We start from the raw sequence: 18,301 nt of genomic DNA, 5'->3' as shown, positions 1-18,301 counted from the left end.
TCCAGCACTTTGGGAGGCCAAGGCAGGAGGATCGCTTGAGGGCAGGAGTTCCAGATTAGCCTAGGAAATGCAAGGACAGCCCATCTCTAAAAAAAAATTAAAATTATCCAGTTGTAGTGGTACATGCCTGCAGTCCTCACTACTTGGGAGGCTGAGGTGGGAAGGTTGCTAGAGCCCAGGAGTTTGAGGTTGCTGTGAGCTATGACTGCACCACTGTACGCCAGGCTGGGTGACAGAGCAACAATCTGTCTCTTAAAAAAATTTAAAAATACAAAATAAAAGAAATATGGTACACACTATTTTTCCCTATTATACAAAATTTTCTCTTGATTAAAATTTCAGCAATAAGTAAATTGATTTAAATAAGGTATGAACAGCAAATTGGTATTAACGGATCAACACCTAAGTGGACATATAGGAGTAACATTTATGGAGTGTTGGGAGGGTGGGAGGAGGGAGGAGGGGATGGGTGTATACAACCACAATGAGTAAGATGTGCAACGTTTGGGGGATGGACATGCTTGAAGCTCTTACTCGAGGGGGTAGGAAGGCATGGGCAATATAAGTAACCTTAACACTTGTACCCCCATAATACGCTAAAATAAAATAAAATAAAGAAGGTATGAAAACTAGCTCAAAGAAAAAAGATATCTGTGGTTAGAAATATGAAAGAATAGACTATGTGATCACTGATTAGTAACTAAAATTTCAGTAAATGTTAATGAAATTTACTAAATTCAGTAAATTTTAGTAATTAAAATTTCATTTACTTTCATTAAAATTTTAATTACTAACATTTACTGAAATTTTAATCTTTAAAATCTGAAAACAACCAAAAAAGAAAAAAAAAGACTTGTTACCTGGACTTTTACAATGATACTGAGAACATAATCGAAGTGCACTAAATCTATTTTCTTAGGTGCTTATGTAATTAACAGTCAGGGTGCTACCCTTGTTTTCTAGCAGTGGCTCAATTTTTTTACCTGGTTGATATTTTCTGAAAGTAAACAGTGATGAGAAGAGAGCCTCTGTCTTCATTTGTTAACTCCTCTTTTTTCTTTCTAATTAAGATTATCAATACTACCTTGTTTAAGGCAGGGTAAACCATCCCCTCTTTTTTTCTGGAATCCAGACACACTTTCCTTTCCATTTTTAAAGTTTCCAATTATCTGTCCTATTTAGAAAGACAACTGATATTGTACCAATCCCTAAAGTTTTTATCCTTTACTCAAATGACTTTGATCATTCATGTAAGATAAGCACTTTTGGGGGAAAATCCTTTTTTATTTTATTTTGAAATGAATAACTGTGTTCTCTAGTACCTTAATCTATATCAGTATTGACTTATTCTTATTCTATAAACTTGGTTTGTGACTGTATTGCCTGCAAAGCCTAAAATATTTACTACTTGGCTCTTTGCGGAGAAAGCCTGCCAACCCCTGCACTAGGCCATACTGCTCCATTATATATACGTCTAATAGTTTTTTTATTTTCTTTTTAAAGGAAAAGGTATAAGATACTGTCTTAGTTCAGGCTACTATAACAGAATATCATAGACTGGTGGCTAAACAACAAGCAACAAATTTATTTCTTGCAGTCCTGGAGGCTAGCAAATCCAATATCGGGGAGCCAGCATGGTTGGTTCTAGGAAGGGTCCTCTTCCTAGTTTTTGGATAACCTTTTCCTCCTTGCATTCTCACATGGCAGAGAGTAGAGAGCTAGCTCTCTGGCTTCTTCTTACAAGGGCACTAATCCAATTTGTGAGGGCTCAGCCCCCATGACCTAATTACCCCACAAAGGCTCCCTTCCACACACTATCACACCAGGGACTAGATTTCAACATAGGAATTTTAAGGGGACACAACGCCGAGTCCCTAACAGATATTAGTAACTGTGGTTCTAACGAACAAGATGTTTAAGTGGCTGCGGTGAATTAAAGATGACCACGTGTTGCAAGGTTTCTGACACTCTCCTCACATAGAGGGGGGTGTGTTTCTCCTCTCCTTTCACGTTGGCTGGTGCAGTGACTGCCTTGAACGACCGAGTACAATGGAAGTGATGCTATGGCCGCGCCAGGCCAAGCATTTAAATGAACTGGCAGCTTCCACTTGAAAACTGAGACATCATGAAAGAAGTTTAACTATCCTGCAAAGACCACATAGCAATGCCCTGAGACCAACATGACGAGGAGGGATCCGCCTGCATCCTGCCACCATGCCAAGGCATGACGGTGAGGTCTTATACTCTTCGGATAAGCTGGCTAATGCCGAATACCACTGAGCCACACCAGTTGATATCACACAGAGCAGAAGAACCTTCCCAATTCCTGACTCACGAAAGTGGGAGATAAAATTGTTAATCTAATCTACTACTGATACATTTTAGTAGCAGTTTGTTTTGTGGCAATAAATATTAATAACTGAAACAGAATTTCATATCTGAAAGTGGGGAGCTGACAAAAAAGCCTAAAACACATGCCCTGGCTTTTGGACTGGGCAGTAGGCAGAAGTTGGAAGGACTTCAAGGATAGTATTGGTGAGAGACTGGTGAAAAAGTTACTGGAGACTGGAGAAAAGGGCATTCTTGTTATATAGTGGCAGAAAACTTGGCATCTGTAATACTAAGACAGAATATGTACTTTCATGGATTCAGTGACCTAGCTAATGAGCTATCAAAGCAGAACCTGGGAAGTGCCTGTTAGCTACTTCCAGTAGCCTCTGATGAAGAACAAGAGAGAGATAACTGAAGAAAACCATTTTAGATTATGGGCAGGGTTTAGAAGACATACAGAGGGCCCAAATAGCACCTTCTAGGCAACAAGAGCTTCTCAAAGGAATATATAGCCCCAAGACAAAGACTCAGGGCAAAAGATGAGGTCAAGGGTGTGCCCATAAGACCTATGGCACAGAAAGACTTAACGTATGCCTTACAGACTCTCTTTGCTAGACAAAATAATTTCTAAGAACTCAAGAACACTGTCTCACATCATCTTTATAGACAACTCAAGGTAGAGAAGGGCCTGCCTCAAAAAAAGTGAGTGGCTTTTGTTAAATGCATGTCAATAACATTCATACAAAACCCACAAAATTATTTAGAAATTCTGCTTGTGGAACCATTGCCATCTCAGACTGAACAGGAGAAGATACAGTAGAGTAGAGAAAAGCCCTTGAGGGCACCAACCTTTGGTACAAAGGAAGAAAGCTGCCAGTGCTACTCCTGGCTGCATTTCAGAATCGCTATAAACTAATGACTGCTATGTGTTTTCCATCTTCCTTGTTTTTGGAAAGGAGTCTCTATGCCTGTTTCACTATTGTATGTTGGGTATATGGATCACAAGTAAAGCTGACTTTTTTTTATTAACTTATTTTTACTGACAGGTCTTCAGATTGAGAGTGACTGTAGTTGAAGAACTGCAGCCCAAAAAACCCATTTGCGCACAGGCCTGATTTTGATAACATCATGTTAGAGTCTGAGCTAATGTAATGATGGGATGAAGCTTTGAGAAGGGGTGAGTGTATTTTGCATGTGGAAGGAATATAAATAATTTTTGGTCTGAGGGTAGACTATGGCAGATTAAGGATGGCTGCCAGTTCTTTAACACTCTTCCCACTGAGAGGTGGGCTCTGTCTCTCCTCCCTTTGCATCTAGGCTGGGCTGTGACTGCTTTGCCCAGTGGAAGTACGGCAGAAGGGGTACCGTGCCAGTTCTGAAATCAGCTTTTAAGAGTACAAGCAGCTTTCACCCTAGCATTTGTGAGCCCTGGGCCATCATGTAAGAAGTCAGACTATCTTGCTAGAGAAGAGTACATAAAATGACCCTGAAGCCACAGGAAGAGGGAGAGGGGCCCAGCTTAGCTTAGCACTCTAGCTATACTTGCCAAAATAGCAATGAAACCATCTTGGACCCTTTGCACGAGCCTACCTGCCAGCCAAATACCACCAAACAATCTCTGAGGCAAAGGCACGTGAATTAGGCAAATCGCATCAGCCAAGCCTTCACTTAATTCCTGAATCATAAAATCATGAGATATAATAAAGTGATTATTTTAACACTGAGTTTTGGTGACTTGTTAGGCAGCAACAACAAAAAAAGACCAGTTGCTGGGTGTGATGGCTCATGCCTGTAATCCTAGCACTCTGGGAGGCTGAGGCAGGAAGATCGCTCAAGGTCAGGAGTTTGAAACCAGCCTGAGCAAGAGGGAGACCCCGTCTCTACTAAAAATAGAAAGAAATTAATTGGACAACTAAAAATATATAGAAAAAATTAGCCAGGCATGGTGGTGCATGCCTGTAGTCCCAGCTACTTGGGAGGCTGAGGCAGAAGGATTGCTTCAGTCCAGGAATTTGAGGTTGCTGTGAGCTAGGCTGATGCCACAGCACTCTAGCTGGGGCAACAGAGTGAAACGGTCTTGGAAAAAAAAAAAAGACCAGCAATAAAAAAAAGGATAGAGGCCGGGCGCTGTGGCTCACGCCTGTAATCCTAGCACTCTGGGAGGCCGAGACGGGCGGATTGCTCAAGGTCAGGAGTTCAAAACCAGCCTGAGCGAGACCCCGTCTCTACCATAAAAATAGAAAGAAATTAATTGGCCAACTAATATATATATAAAATCAGCCGGGCATGGTGGCTTGTGCCTGTAGTCCCAGCTACTCGGGAGGCTGAGGCAGGAGGATAGCTTGAGCCCAGGAGTTTGAGGTTGCTGTGAGCTAGGCTGACGCCACGGCACTCACTCTAGCCTAGGCAAGAAAGCGAGACTCTGTCTCAAAAAAAAAAAAAAAAAAGGATAGAAACATTGAACCTAACTTAAGATGAATTACCCAAACACATATACAAATTTTGATGGCTTACAAAGGCCTGTTTATAAAGCAGAAATTTAAGTATTATTAAATCAAATACAACTTGTTTTGTTCCAATAAAACATACCTTCCACATTTCCTTCTGGTTTCAGTGGTCTCTGTGGAGATATCTCCCTAAACTTTGGATTTTTTGTCTCAACAGGAGAATCAACAGTAGTTGATGGGTTTATTTCATGTGAAACACATTGTACTTTTTCTTCTCCAATAATTAAAGGCTTGTGCTTTTCCCCTACGGGAGAAATCTCTGTTAAAAAAAAAAAAAGAAAAATAGTGCTAGCTCTCAAAATGAATTGAGTTTTACTTGTAATAACATTTAGAGCAATTAATTACTGGTTAAGCTTTCTCACATACTAGAAATTAATAAATGATTAAGGTATATGAGTCGAATTTCATTTCAAATGTACCTAATTTCTAGGGTGGTTAACATGGTTTATCTTATTTTTCCTTTTGGTAAAATTAATATGTATATTAGCATACTATTTTTTAAATTATTTGCTAACTGTTTTTGTTTACATGTAGTAACTGCTAGTTATTTCTAATTGCTTGGAAACTCTCTGCACTTTTAATTGGTGCCAGGAGAGAACAGATTTACTGCAGAATATAAGTTATCTACCCCCCAGGTGACTCCCATTCATTACCTTCTAACTCATAATCTCCCCAATGCTAATTCTGTCATAACTCATTTAGATGGTTTCTATATTTATATCAATAATCTTTCTCGAACTCCTGACCTCAAGTGATCCTCCCACCTCAGCCTCCCAGAGTGCTACAATGACAGGCAGGATGCACCGTGCCCAGCCTCTGCTTACCACTTCTGTCAGTTGTGTTTTCCAATACTTCTGTCTGAAGTTGTAGTTCAGCTTCTCCAAGTATCTTTAGGACAGACTCTGTAGGGCTTTTCCCCCAGACTTTTCTTGGAGATCCACCAGGATCTAATTTAATCACCTCTCCCACTGTATGTTCTGGAAGAGAAAGGTACAAAGAAGTAATTTTCAATAACAGAACATAATAACACTGCATCGTAAGGCAGATTTATAGAAATGACTATGTGTATATTTTTCATTTTTAAGGTTGCTATATTTTCTTTTTTTTTTTTGAGACAGAGTCTCGCTTGTTGACCAGGCTAGAGTGAGTGCCGTGGCGTCAGCCTAGCTCACAGCAACCTCAAACTCCTGGGCTCAAGCAATCCTTCTGCCTCAGCCTCCCAAGTAGCTGGGACTACAGGCATGCGCCACCATGCCCGGCTAATTTTTTCTATATGTATTAGTTGGCCAATTAATTTCTTTCTATTTATAGTAGAGACGGGGTCTTGCTCTTGCTCAGGCTGGTTTTGAACTCCTGACCTCGAGCAATCCACCCGCCTCGGCCTCGCAGAGTGCTAGGATTACAGGCGTGAGCCACCGCGCCCGGCCTGATAACTTTATATTAATACAATATTTTTAATAATTTTGTGCATGAAACAAAGTTTGTGAACGCCAGGCCATCGGAATCAAAGGTATCACTATCTCAGCCATCCACATGGCAATCTGTGGCTGTTTGGCATCATCATCGATCCTAACTCTGAATTTACATGCCACCGATAAGCAATAATCAAATGTACTTATTCCTATATAAGTACTTAACAGCAAAAAGGGAAAAAAGAACGACACACCATTAACACAGTGAAAAAAGGGCATGTTCAGGGTAACTAAGCAGCACAGTAGCAGCACCACAACGCGTACCAGCTGTTAAATAGCAGGCAGCTTTAAGTCTCCACTACCATGCTGGATTTGTTATAAGGTTACTGTATACTGTATTTTACTTTATTTAGGTTAAAAGAAATACCGGACACAGTTGAGGGGCCAGTAGGGAGGAGGTAGCATTCCATTGGCTTTTTTAACTGGCTGGAAGAGTCTTCTTGCCCATGGGGAAGCTGACCGTGTTGTGTGCCTGCATTTTGACTTCAACTTAACACAGAGCATCAGGTGTAGAATTTTTCACTTACAGTGTCACATCAGCACTCAAAAAGTTTCAGATTTTGGAGCATTTTGGATTCCAGGTTCTCAGATTAGAAATGGTCAACCTGTATTATGTTTCTGTAAAATCTTTACTTGAAAGACTGGGGGAAAATTGCTAATTAAACAACAATATGGAGAATATAAAAATAGAAAAAACAAATATTTCATTTCTAGAAATTTAACACAAAAGAACAGAAAACAGATCCTCAAATAAATATGTACATGGATTAAAAAGCAGAGAAAAGTATTTCTAAGAAATTTTGTCCACTGGGGAAGGCAGCACATAGAAGCGCCCGTGCACGCGCCGCTCATAAGGAGAGGATGGAGAGTCACAGGCGAACGCCTACCTACGATGGCTCTTCTCGGAAAGAACGTACAACCCCGAGAAAGCAATGCAGGACAGTCACAGCGAAGGAGATGGTGACAGGGCAATTCATTCGGCAAGGTCAAAGGGGCATGTAGGGAAGCAACCACATTGTGGAAGGTCAGGAGGACAGAGCCCTGGGGTGCACCGCAGCCTGAGTTGTGAGGGTGCTCCCTCCACCAACCAGACCTCTGGACTCACGGTTGCTGCTTAGAGTCTGTGCCAAAACACCGCACCAGAGAGCAGGCGCAGCAGGACCTGCTGGCTGCCAGCCTGAGTTTCTGCAGCTGACGCTATCTCCGGGACTCAGCTCAGAGTAGCAGCAGCAGCCTTCACATGGCCCCCGCCAGGCCAGGGAGGGAGTGGGTAGAACGGACGCTCCTTTGTGTTATGCCCTGTGGATGGCAGCTGAGAGCCTCTGGACCCCAGCTTAGGATCTGAGCAGAGGAGGTGTCCCAGGTGCAATAGGCACCACACGGGAGGCCTTGGGCCAGTGCCTCAGTGGGGCCTTGCAGGGAGGGTGGCAGAACCCCAGCCATTTGGCAGCCCTGGCTGGCTCCTGTGGTCCCCGGCAATCCCACTGCCGGGGATCTACCCGAAGGAAAAGAAGTCATTTTTTCAAAAAGACACCTGTACTCGAATGTTTACTGCACTACAATTCACAATTGCAAAGATGTGGAATCAACCTAAGTGCCCATCGATTCATGAGTAGATTAATAAAATCTGGTATGTATTTATGTGCATATGCCTTAAGCTCCTTAAGGGGAGGGATTATGTTTTAACCACCACTATTGGCATAGAATAGGTACCCAATAAAAAATTGTTGAATAAATAAAGAAAATAAATACTATCAAGTCTTTGGGCTTTTCTCCAATGCAAGAAAGAATTCTACAAAAACAGTCAATCAAAAAAAAATGACTTAACCTTGAACTTATTCATGGACAGACTTGCTCTTTTAGAATGTAAGCTCCACAAGAACACATGTTTCTGTTTTGTTCATTGCTGTATATCCTGTGACTAGGACAATGTAAGAAAATAATAGGTTCTCAGGAACTATCATTGAACAAGAGCATCATTAGGTCAGATTTTCTTAGTATCTCTGCTAAATGCCTAGGGGATGTTTCTGAGATTTTATCAAAATTCACTACTCCGGTTCTCATCAAGAATTATTGCTAATAACAGATTAATCTAAGATGGTATAGAAAGTTAAAGTAATACAATTTAAATACATATCATTAGTTCTGTACACTTTTGTAATAAAAATCCTTGCAACTAGGATGTGGAAACAACCCAAGTGCCTATCAATTCATGAGTGGATTGTTAAAATTTGGTATATGTATACAATGGAATATTACTCAATTATAAGAAATGATGGTGATCTAGCACCTCTCATATTTTCCTGGATAGAGCTTGAGCCCATTATCCAAAGTGAGGTATCACAAGATCAGAAGAATAGGCTCCACATGTACTCGCCATCAAATTGGCACTGACTGATCAACACTATGGTGCTCACATGGTAGTGATATTCTCCAGGGATTGGGGGGTTGTGGTGGGGAGGTAAACTCACAACTAATGGACGTGGTGAGCATTGTAGAGGGGAAGGGCATGCCTCTAATCCTTGCTTGGGTGAGGCCAAGTCATAAAATGTAACCAAAATGTTTGTACCCTCATAATATCCTGAAATAAAAATAAATTAAAAAAAAAAATCCTTGCAACTAACTAACCTTCACTAGGGGAAGGAGGCGTGTCTATATTCCCAAAAGGAAAATATACAGAATTCTTGCAGCCTCTCTCAATCCTCTCCGAGCGGCCAGTCTACAAAGTTTACATGTGTGCAGGACATAAACAGGATAGTAACATTTCTGTACGTACTGTCAGTTGCAGAGAACGATGCATCCAGTGTCAACTCATCCACAGGAACCACAAGCTGACCTCCTGCCTCCCACTTCTTACGATCCGATGAAACTGAATTTCCTTTTTCATGCATTTTGGCACCTTCATGAACAATTTTCTCACAAGTATCAGAGTGACACTGCTTTCCTTTTTCATCTTCTTGAGCTTTAAGATTTTCATTTAATCTACGTAGTATTTCTCGCTTACTCTAAAACAGTTATAAAGTTATATCTTAATACGTACATGATTAAGTAAAATGATTGACAGAGAAACTTTGAAAATTATACTTACTGAAATAGCATTATTGGTCTTTTGTGTGTCTTCTGAGGTTTCCTGGGTATCAGTTAAACTACTGTCCTTTAAATACAGATAGTTATAGAGTAAGAAATAATGTTATTTTAAAAGTCTACCTTAAAAAATCTGTTAACTTTTTGCTTTTCATTAAATTGGTCCTTGTGAATTTTTTATGCCTGTAAAATGTTAACACAGCTTCCTTCATTATAAGCAATGACAAACATTTAAATACTATCGATTAATAGACAATATATAGAGGGGCCAATTCTCAATTATTTGTCATATTTTTGGATTATATTCCTCACATATTTGACTATATCCTATTCTTTGGCATTCTTTGATGTTTTTGTAATTTTAAATCAATGGCAGAAATAAAAGGAAAATTCATATACTCTCTCAGAACTAGGGAAAGTTTTGATAAAGTAATTCTAGATAGGCTGTGTTATTTTGAAACTATCTTTATGTTTCATGTATATATATTCTTGCTAAGCCATACTCGTAAACATAATTGAGAACTGACTTTCCTCCTTAAACAAAGAGAGTAATGAGCTCTGAGTCATCTGTACTACAAATAATATAAATCTTGCCTTGATTAGTATTATCAAAGCAATCTAGATCACCTGGAATTTTAAAATATATGAAAACAAGGAATTAGTAGTTATTAAAACTATGAAAGTAAAGGTACCTAGAAGCTTCAGAGTAAGTAAAAGCAATTTTCAAAGTTTTAAGCGATATTTACCAATATAACACAAAAAGAAAAACCATTTAGTTACATAACTACTCCAAATCTTTTAATATTTGAAAAAAATAAAACAAGAGTTCAGTGGTCAGTTGTAAAGTAATATGTGTAAATGAGACAAAGAACATTTTACCCAGGAAAGCAGTCAGGAATTAGCAGTCGCTACAACCAGAGAGATGGACAGCTACTTGAGATGTGAGCCTGGGTGCCAGGAAGGGAACCACACAGTGGCATCTAAAGTTGAAGTGACAACGTAGCACGTGCAAAGGTGTTATCAGAAAGAAAAAGAGAATAAACCTACTTGAAAAACAGTAGTTTCTTATATGAAGTTCTTGAGAGTGATCAAGAAACTTCTGTTTTCCTACTCAGTCTTATTTTCAAGACAAACACAAAGGCTGTAAAAAAAAATTAGTGTACCAATTTTGTCTGCAAAAGCTTAATGAAACTCAACAAACACACAGCACAGACATTGATTACCAGGACAGGAGAGAGTGAGGTTAACGTGTCATCTATTCAGGAGACATTTTCCCTTCCGTCTATTGAGTTCTAGGCAGAAACTCCATACATGAGCCCCTTCTCTTAACTCCACAGTGGTCTTCACACTGCACACACATTTGAAATACACTTCTAAATTTATACTTTGTATTTGCCCACATTTGTTTTACTGTCTGTATGGCATGATAGAGATTTGGAAGTAGAAAGTAAAAGAACTAATTGATGAATTAACTGTTAATTATACTGAGTCCTCTAACAATTGCTATGTCACAAAATCTCAAATAAATGTAAACGTGTTGGGCTTAATTCCTAGAGTTAGTTACTTCAAGGACCAAAGAGACATTATTTTTTAAAAAGTCAACATTTGTGGCCGGGCATAGTGGCTCACACCTGTAATCCTAGCACTCTGGGAGGCTGAGGCGGGCGGATTGCTCGAGGTTAGGAGTTCAAAACCAGCCTGAGCGAGACCCTGTCTCTACTAAAAACAGAAAGAAATTAATTGACCAACTGAAATATATATATACAAAAAATTAGCCGGGCATGGTGGCGTATGCCTGTAATCCCAGCTGCTTGGGAGGCTGAGGCAGCAGGATTGCTTGAGCCCAGGAGTCTGAGGTTGCTGTGAGCTAGGCTGACACCACGGCACTCACTCTAGCCTGGGCAACAAAGCGAGACACTGTCTCAAAAAAAAAAAAATAAGTCAACATTTGTTAATTATAAGGGTTATGTATAAAAATGTTTGTTGTGTTATTTTCAGTACATTTCTCTCTATATATTAATATAGATCAATATTCCTTTACAGTAAAAACGGACAATCATTTTAACATATTTTCATCTACCAGGTGGTCCTAGATATAAAACCTATGAGCAAAGATGCTCCAATATGCAGAGTAAACAAAAAACTGTTAAAAAGTAATTTTTTCCCTAGAAAAACCTAAGGAAACATTAGAAATTAATGTAACTCATTAAATTTAATTTCTTTTCAAATAATATTTTCCTTTGAAGAGTTCTAAATATTAGGAACTTACCACACCCACTTCCTTCAAAGCTGAAGTCACAGAAATAACAGATCTCGTCTGCTGCTTTGATGGAGAGCCACCTGGTTCATGCTGCCCCAAATGTGAAGAAACATCAGAACTCTTTACTCCTTTAGCCACCAACTATAAAAAAATGAATACATTGGGGATTTTATATATGCATGAAGAAATAAAATGGTAGTTACAAGTCACTGTTTATCCACTCTATACACAAGCAGTTTTTTCATTCCTTAATTATTTATGAGCAAGGCATTACCCTAGGTGATGGGGATAGAGCAGTGAATAGAGAAAAAACCCTCTGACCTAAACATAATCACATCATGTCATCCTAAAAAACTTGCTTCCACTGCATTATCCATGTTTCATAAAATAATCCTGAAAACCAAAATGTCTTTAAAAGATTCAATATTAGTCTTCTCATTTTAATTTAAATCCATTATAACATTTGGTAGGAAGAAAACATACTTATTATTCTTACTCTTCTAAAAGACATGCTTCTATAATTTCTTCAAGTTTAGGTATAATCTTCTTAAAGTTGGAGTATCAATCACCCAACATAAAAACTCTCATTATAAAAATGTCAACATACATATAGGAATAACATTTATCCGGTGTCGGGAGGGTGGGCATGGGTAATATATGTAACCTTAACATTTGTACCCCCATAATATGCTGAAATAAAAAATAAATAAATAAATAAATAAAAATGTCAACATGAATGAGAATGGAAATAGTAATGGGTAAATAAGACTGACTTCACTAAAATATTACATTAATATGTGTTTGTTTATATCTTACCATTTAGACTTCAAACAAATTAAGATTCTGAGCTTTTAATAAAAATATGAAAATGGCATCTATAGGTACGATAATAACAACATGGCAGGAAATCTACTCCCTACTTCTTTTTTTTTTTTTTTTTGAGACAGGGTCTCACTCTGTTGCCTGGGCTAGAGTGCCGTGGCATCAGTCTAGCTCACAGCAACCTCATATTCCCGGGCTCAAGCAATCCTCCTGCCTCAGCCTCCCGAGTAGCTGGGACTACTGGCATGCGCCACCATGCCTGGCTCATTTTATATATATATATATAGTTGTCCGATTAATTTCTTTCTATTTTTAGTAGAGATGGGGTCTCGCTCTTGTTCAGGCTGGTTTCGAACTCCTGACCTTGAGCATTCCTCCTGCCTCGGCCTCCCAGAGTGCTAGGATTACAGGCGTGAGCCTGGCCTACTCCCTACTTCTACTCTTCCTCAAACCAGTAAACAAGACTTTCTGGGGAGTATCCATTTCAGACACAATAAAAATTGAGCATCTTCTAACAATAAAGTAGTGATACAGTTCTAATATTTAGGCGTCTACATTTCATTTTACAATTTCAACATGCCTTCCTCACTAAGCTGAATTATTTCCAGCTTTAGATTTAAAGGAAGATGTGAGACTCTTCCTTTCTCTTGAACACTTAGAGGCCATTGTAAGGTCATTAAGCAGCCTAATTTCCTATTGTTTTTTCTCAGAGAATAGAGAGGCTCAAGGAGATGGAGAGACAGGAATTGCCAGTGGAGCAGCCAGAATGCACACATTTATTAAGTTCGCCATCTTACATGAATGCAGTCCTTGGCACTCAAAACCATCAAAATAGTAACAACAAAGAACACTGATCACAGATCACTATCACATATATAATAATAATAATGAGAAAGGTCGAAATATTGTGAAAACTACCAAAATGTGACAGAGAGACATGAAATGAGCACAGCTATTGGGAAATAGAGTCAGAAGAGTTGCCTGCTACGAACCTTCAGTGTGTACAACTGCACTGTGAAGTGCAGTACAGTGGGGTGTGCCTGCATCTACTTCATTTGAAAAGAGATGGAACATTGCTTTCACCCCATAGTCCGGCATTACCAAAAAAGAAATCTGATGTTTAAGATGTGACTATAACTTTTTAAAATATCTAGAGCTCACACAACCAAGAATCCTCACCTTGAAGGTTAATATTTGAAACTCTTTTATGATTTTTTTTATTAACGTACAGTATATATTCAAAGGTTTCATGAATTCTGAGGAAATAAAAACAAGTTCCAAAGTTGTTTTGAACAACAGTAGCATTTTTAAAACAAGTATGTTATTTCCCTAGATGATTATTTCAAAAGAAACAAATTACTTTGAATGTATTAATTCTGCCATTTTCATTTAAATTAGTAATTACTTCTGACACATATCATATTCATCAAATGTATTATACTAATTCACTTAAAGAAATTTCTTCTATTTCAATACATAAATCCAACATGATTTTTGTGAGAAAACAAATTAATAATATTTGATAAAAATTAATCATGAATTAAAGTATGTATCAAATACCTATTAAGTGCCACGCACAGTTCTAGATAATGGATATTCACAATTTTCTCTCAAAGGATTATAAACTAGAAGAGAAAGGGGAACACATAAATCAATCAGTGTGTACAGAGAAATAAAAGTAAAGAGATGTGTGCTAAATGGTCCAGGGAAGGAGGAAACAAACTAAACCCAGAGAGCGAGTGAATTGTGTGTAGCCCAGACCGGGGCTGGTAAGAACAGACTTTGAGAGCAGCCAGTGTTTGGACAGCCATTCATTGTTCAAGGAGATCACAGTATACAGCAGAAGTAGGACAGACAGTTCTACACACAAATCCCCAAACACTCACTTACTAGTAATTTTTTTCATTGTCTTTCATACTCTCTGAACTTCACATTTTTTTCTCTAAAATAGAAATCCTATACTCATTGTCTTCCTTGCTGTAGGGATTATGTGAGATAATTTACATAAAATATACAGCTGTGTACCTAATAAATGGTAGCAATTACTATTTAGTTTCTATTAAATGAGGTTATTTGGCTTAAACATCAAAAGTCTGGTTTTAGTCCCTGACAAAATGAATTAACTTGCAAGTTTTTGATCTTTAGAATGTACCTAAAACAAAAACCACCCATTTGTACATGATCATAATTTAAAATTTAGGGACTGAATAAGGAGGTTTTAGGACACAGAAGTCAACAAGAAACAGAAACCTGAAAGTCAAATACTTTACATTATAAATTCAAAGGAAACTAAGATTTAAAACAAATCAAAAAAGTAATTTAACTATATAATTAAACAGGAGATATAATATGGATTTAACCAATTTCCCCAAAGTAAGAAGAGTACCAATTTCCCTTCTTAACCTATAATAGAATGTTCATTTATGCTTACAAAGATTATCTGAAAAGTCATTTCTAAAATTATTGGGTAGATACCTATAATAGGAACATTAAGGAAACTCTTTAAAAAAGAGAAAAAAAAATCACCCATACACCCACTGCTCTAATTATACTTCATTTATCCATATTCTTAAAAAAAGTCTTTCTTATCTACATGCATACATAATTCTTATACAATCTAAACAAGGCACTGGCACAACTTTCTGAAATTGTAGACATATGGCCTAAGAAAAAAATTTTAAAAACCTATAGGGAACACTTAGCAGATTTTGTCTTTAGTTAAAGAATAGCAAATCTCACATAAGTGCATTGAAAAATCCTTTATCTTGACCTTATACTCTTAAATAAGCTGCAAAGTATATTGAATAGAGATATTTCTATATTAACTTAAATCTTAAGAGAAACCCAAAGTAACAGAAACAAAAATTTATTGATAAGAGATTATGAGCTAAACAGAGAATGAGACCAAAGACAATCAAATTCAGCACAAGATATGATTATGCTAGGATGTGATTACGATAAGAAAGGTTCCTATTGAACTGTCTTCATACTATTTCTCTTTGTACCTACAGAAGCAAATCTTTTCTTTTAATCAACAGAAGATATTGTTTGTTTGTTTATTTTTACAGATAGGGGTCTCACTCTGTCGCCCAGCCTGGAGGAACTGCATCCACAAACTTCTAGGCTGAAGCAATCTTCTCGCCTCAGCCTCCTGAGTATCTGGAACTACAGATGCATGCCACCACATCCAGTTAATTTTTTTTTTTTTTTTTTTAGAGACAGAGTCTCGCTTTGTTGCCCAGGCTAGAGTGAGTGCCATGGCGTCAGCCTAGCTCACAGCAACCTCAAACTCCTGGGCTCAAGCGATCCTCCTGCCTCAGCCTCCCGAGTAGCTGGGACTACAGGCACGCGCCACCATGCCAGGCTAATTTTTTGTATATATATTAGTTGGCCAATTAATTTGTTTCTATTTATAGTAGAGATGGGGTCTCGCTCTTGCTCAGGGTGGTTTCGAACTCCTGACCTCGAGCAATCCGCCCGCCTCGGCCTCCCAGAGTGCTAGGATTACAGGCGTGAGCCACCGCGCCCGGCCTCAGTTAATTTTTGTTTTCATTTTTTTAGAAACAAGGTTTTACTGTGTTGTTCAAACTGGATAAAAGATATTTTTAAATGAAGAAAATATTTCACCCATTACCATTAAAAATTTACATTGTATTTTACTAAAGCTGCCAGGCTGCCATCTATATATATCTGTATATCTATATATATCTATATATGTATAAGGACTATCATATAGCCTATTTTATCCAAGGTGTCTGATCCAATGTGTAAGACAAATTTATTGGCACCTTTATAATAATCTTCAGCAGTCCTCAGTAAATGCTTATGATCTATCATCAAGTGTACACAGATCTCTCCCCTAGGTCAACTAAACAGATCAGAAGAATCTAAACTAATGAAGAGACAAAATTCAGACATGAAAGATAAACCAATGAACAAAGACAAACCGATCATTCTACTAATTCTTACAATCACTTAATAACAAAACTTAGTTACTAATAATCTAAAGGTAGCTCAGGGTAACAACCGTGACGTGGCAAGATCATTATAAGCCAAGGTCATATACATCACAGATTTATTAATACAGTAGGACTTGGGCCTTCTGTGTAAACAGATACATCATGAATGTATTATTTATAAACAGAACCCAAGGCTGTTTAATGTTAACCACATCTTGAGATAGAAGATAATGTACTTTTAATTGTCAAAAGAGAAAACATTCGACTGAACTTTTAATTCAGGAAGTTGATCAAATATGACAAGACACAAAATTAACTAAACTAGAAAAATGATACAGAGTTTCACATAAGACAAAAAACATAAAACTTCAAAACAAAAATATGACCCAAGTTTATTACAAAATTAATCACACATCTAAGTCTAAAACATATATTTCATTCTAAACAGTTTTTCAAAATTCAATCACAGTTTTAAACATAAAAATTTATAACAAAAATAAAACATCCACCTGAAAATTTCATAACTCAGGTTTAAAAGAAATACTTTGGAAGATTCTTTTTTCTTAGCCATCTTCTCACAAGGTCCATAAATTCCACATTGATTGTATCTCCTCAAAAGATTTTTAAGTATCACTAAAATTGTTTCTATTTTATGTGTCAATTTTATAATGTTCTGAAAAATTAACCACCAGTGTCATCAAATGACAAATTCAAAATTTCATGAAATAATGAGGTCAGGTTTATAAACACATGAAACCATCAGTTTACCTACATTGAGGCACAGATCAATGCAAATACTATTTCATCTTACTTATTAGGAATGATTTAATGTATATCAGGAAAGTATTATTAAATGGCCTGTTTTCATATCTTGAATATAGAGTAATTTCACATACAGTTTTATATACCCTCAAGATACATCATTACCAAATTTTATCAGATTCATATTTAACTTCTCAAGTCTTTAAAGAACCACTAATATAAAAGTATTTTTATCTGAATAATTCTCAGAACTATTATTGCCATAATGCTTCTATAAGAAAAGTATTGTCTAAGAAGAAGAACAACAATTCGAGGTAGCCAGAAGGGGTAAGTTATCTACCATGGGGGAAGCCTCTCAGGCTTGTGTGGAAGGATTGAGGAATTGGTAGAAAAAGATAGAAATGAAATAGATATGAAAGAGTTCAATGCAACAAAAAAATGAACTTACATCCAAAATATTATCTCTGACCTAATCAAGACAAAATTTCCCTAATTCCATTTTTCACTGAATTTTAATTTTTAAATACATTGCTGCCCTTTTATTTTTTTTATTATTTTTTTTTTTTGTGCGTTTTGCTACAGAAGTAAATTGCTGCCCTTTTAAAAAACTGAATCTTCCTTACTCGGTTCACTCACATGCTGGCTGAGGAAGGCAATACTATATTATTTGGTGGGGAAATAAAAGAGAAAGATCTATCGTCACACATTATTCTCCATATTTAAATCTTATTTAGAATAATTTTATCATTAAATATGTCAAAGAGAATATTTTATAAAATTAGGTATACACCGCCAAAGAATCTGAATAAGGTGGTGATCTTTACCCTTTGTTAGATCCAAAATACTTTTGAGAATCCAATGAAAGATATGTGGTCTTATTGAAGAAAATGCACCAACATACCTACAAGCAAACTTCTAGTTAATATTTTAGGTGGCTTAATAATGCTAACTCCAACTGCAAATACCATGTTACCACTCCCGAGTTATAGCAATGGTCAAAAAGTAAACACAGACATGTGAGGCTCCCCATACAACATCTAGATTATGCTCTATTAGACTTTCTCCTGAAATACATACTTGGTAAAATAACTTTAACCCATTTTC

The 18,301-nt window shown here is 37.3% G+C and overlaps 1 protein-coding gene across 15 annotated transcripts in view; it reads right to left on the bottom strand.

Moving 5' to 3' along the window:
* NEK1 (NIMA related kinase 1) overlaps positions 1 to 18,301 on the bottom strand; it is a 140,886-nt gene that overhangs the window by 34,216 nt on the left and 88,369 nt on the right. For 12 of the 15 annotated variants that reach the window (XM_076010725.1, XM_076010730.1, XM_076010727.1 and 9 more), the window contains 5 exons: positions 11,664 to 11,795; positions 9,399 to 9,464; positions 9,087 to 9,315; positions 5,663 to 5,815; positions 4,921 to 5,097 (listed from right to left, as the gene is read on the bottom strand). In XM_076010725.1, the coding sequence (XP_075866840.1) occupies positions 4,921 to 5,097; positions 5,663 to 5,815; positions 9,087 to 9,315; positions 9,399 to 9,464; positions 11,664 to 11,795 (757 nt within the window). The other 3 variants (XM_076010726.1, XM_076010737.1, XM_076010736.1) reach the window with 3 other exon arrangements.

This window comes from Microcebus murinus, chromosome 15, assembly GCF_040939455.1.
Source record: "Microcebus murinus isolate Inina chromosome 15, M.murinus_Inina_mat1.0, whole genome shotgun sequence".
In the NCBI taxonomy this organism is placed as follows: Eukaryota; Metazoa; Chordata; class Mammalia; order Primates; family Cheirogaleidae; genus Microcebus; species Microcebus murinus.
Note: the sequence above shows the minus strand (reverse complement) of the source record. Positions and strands in the feature narration are given on the sequence as shown.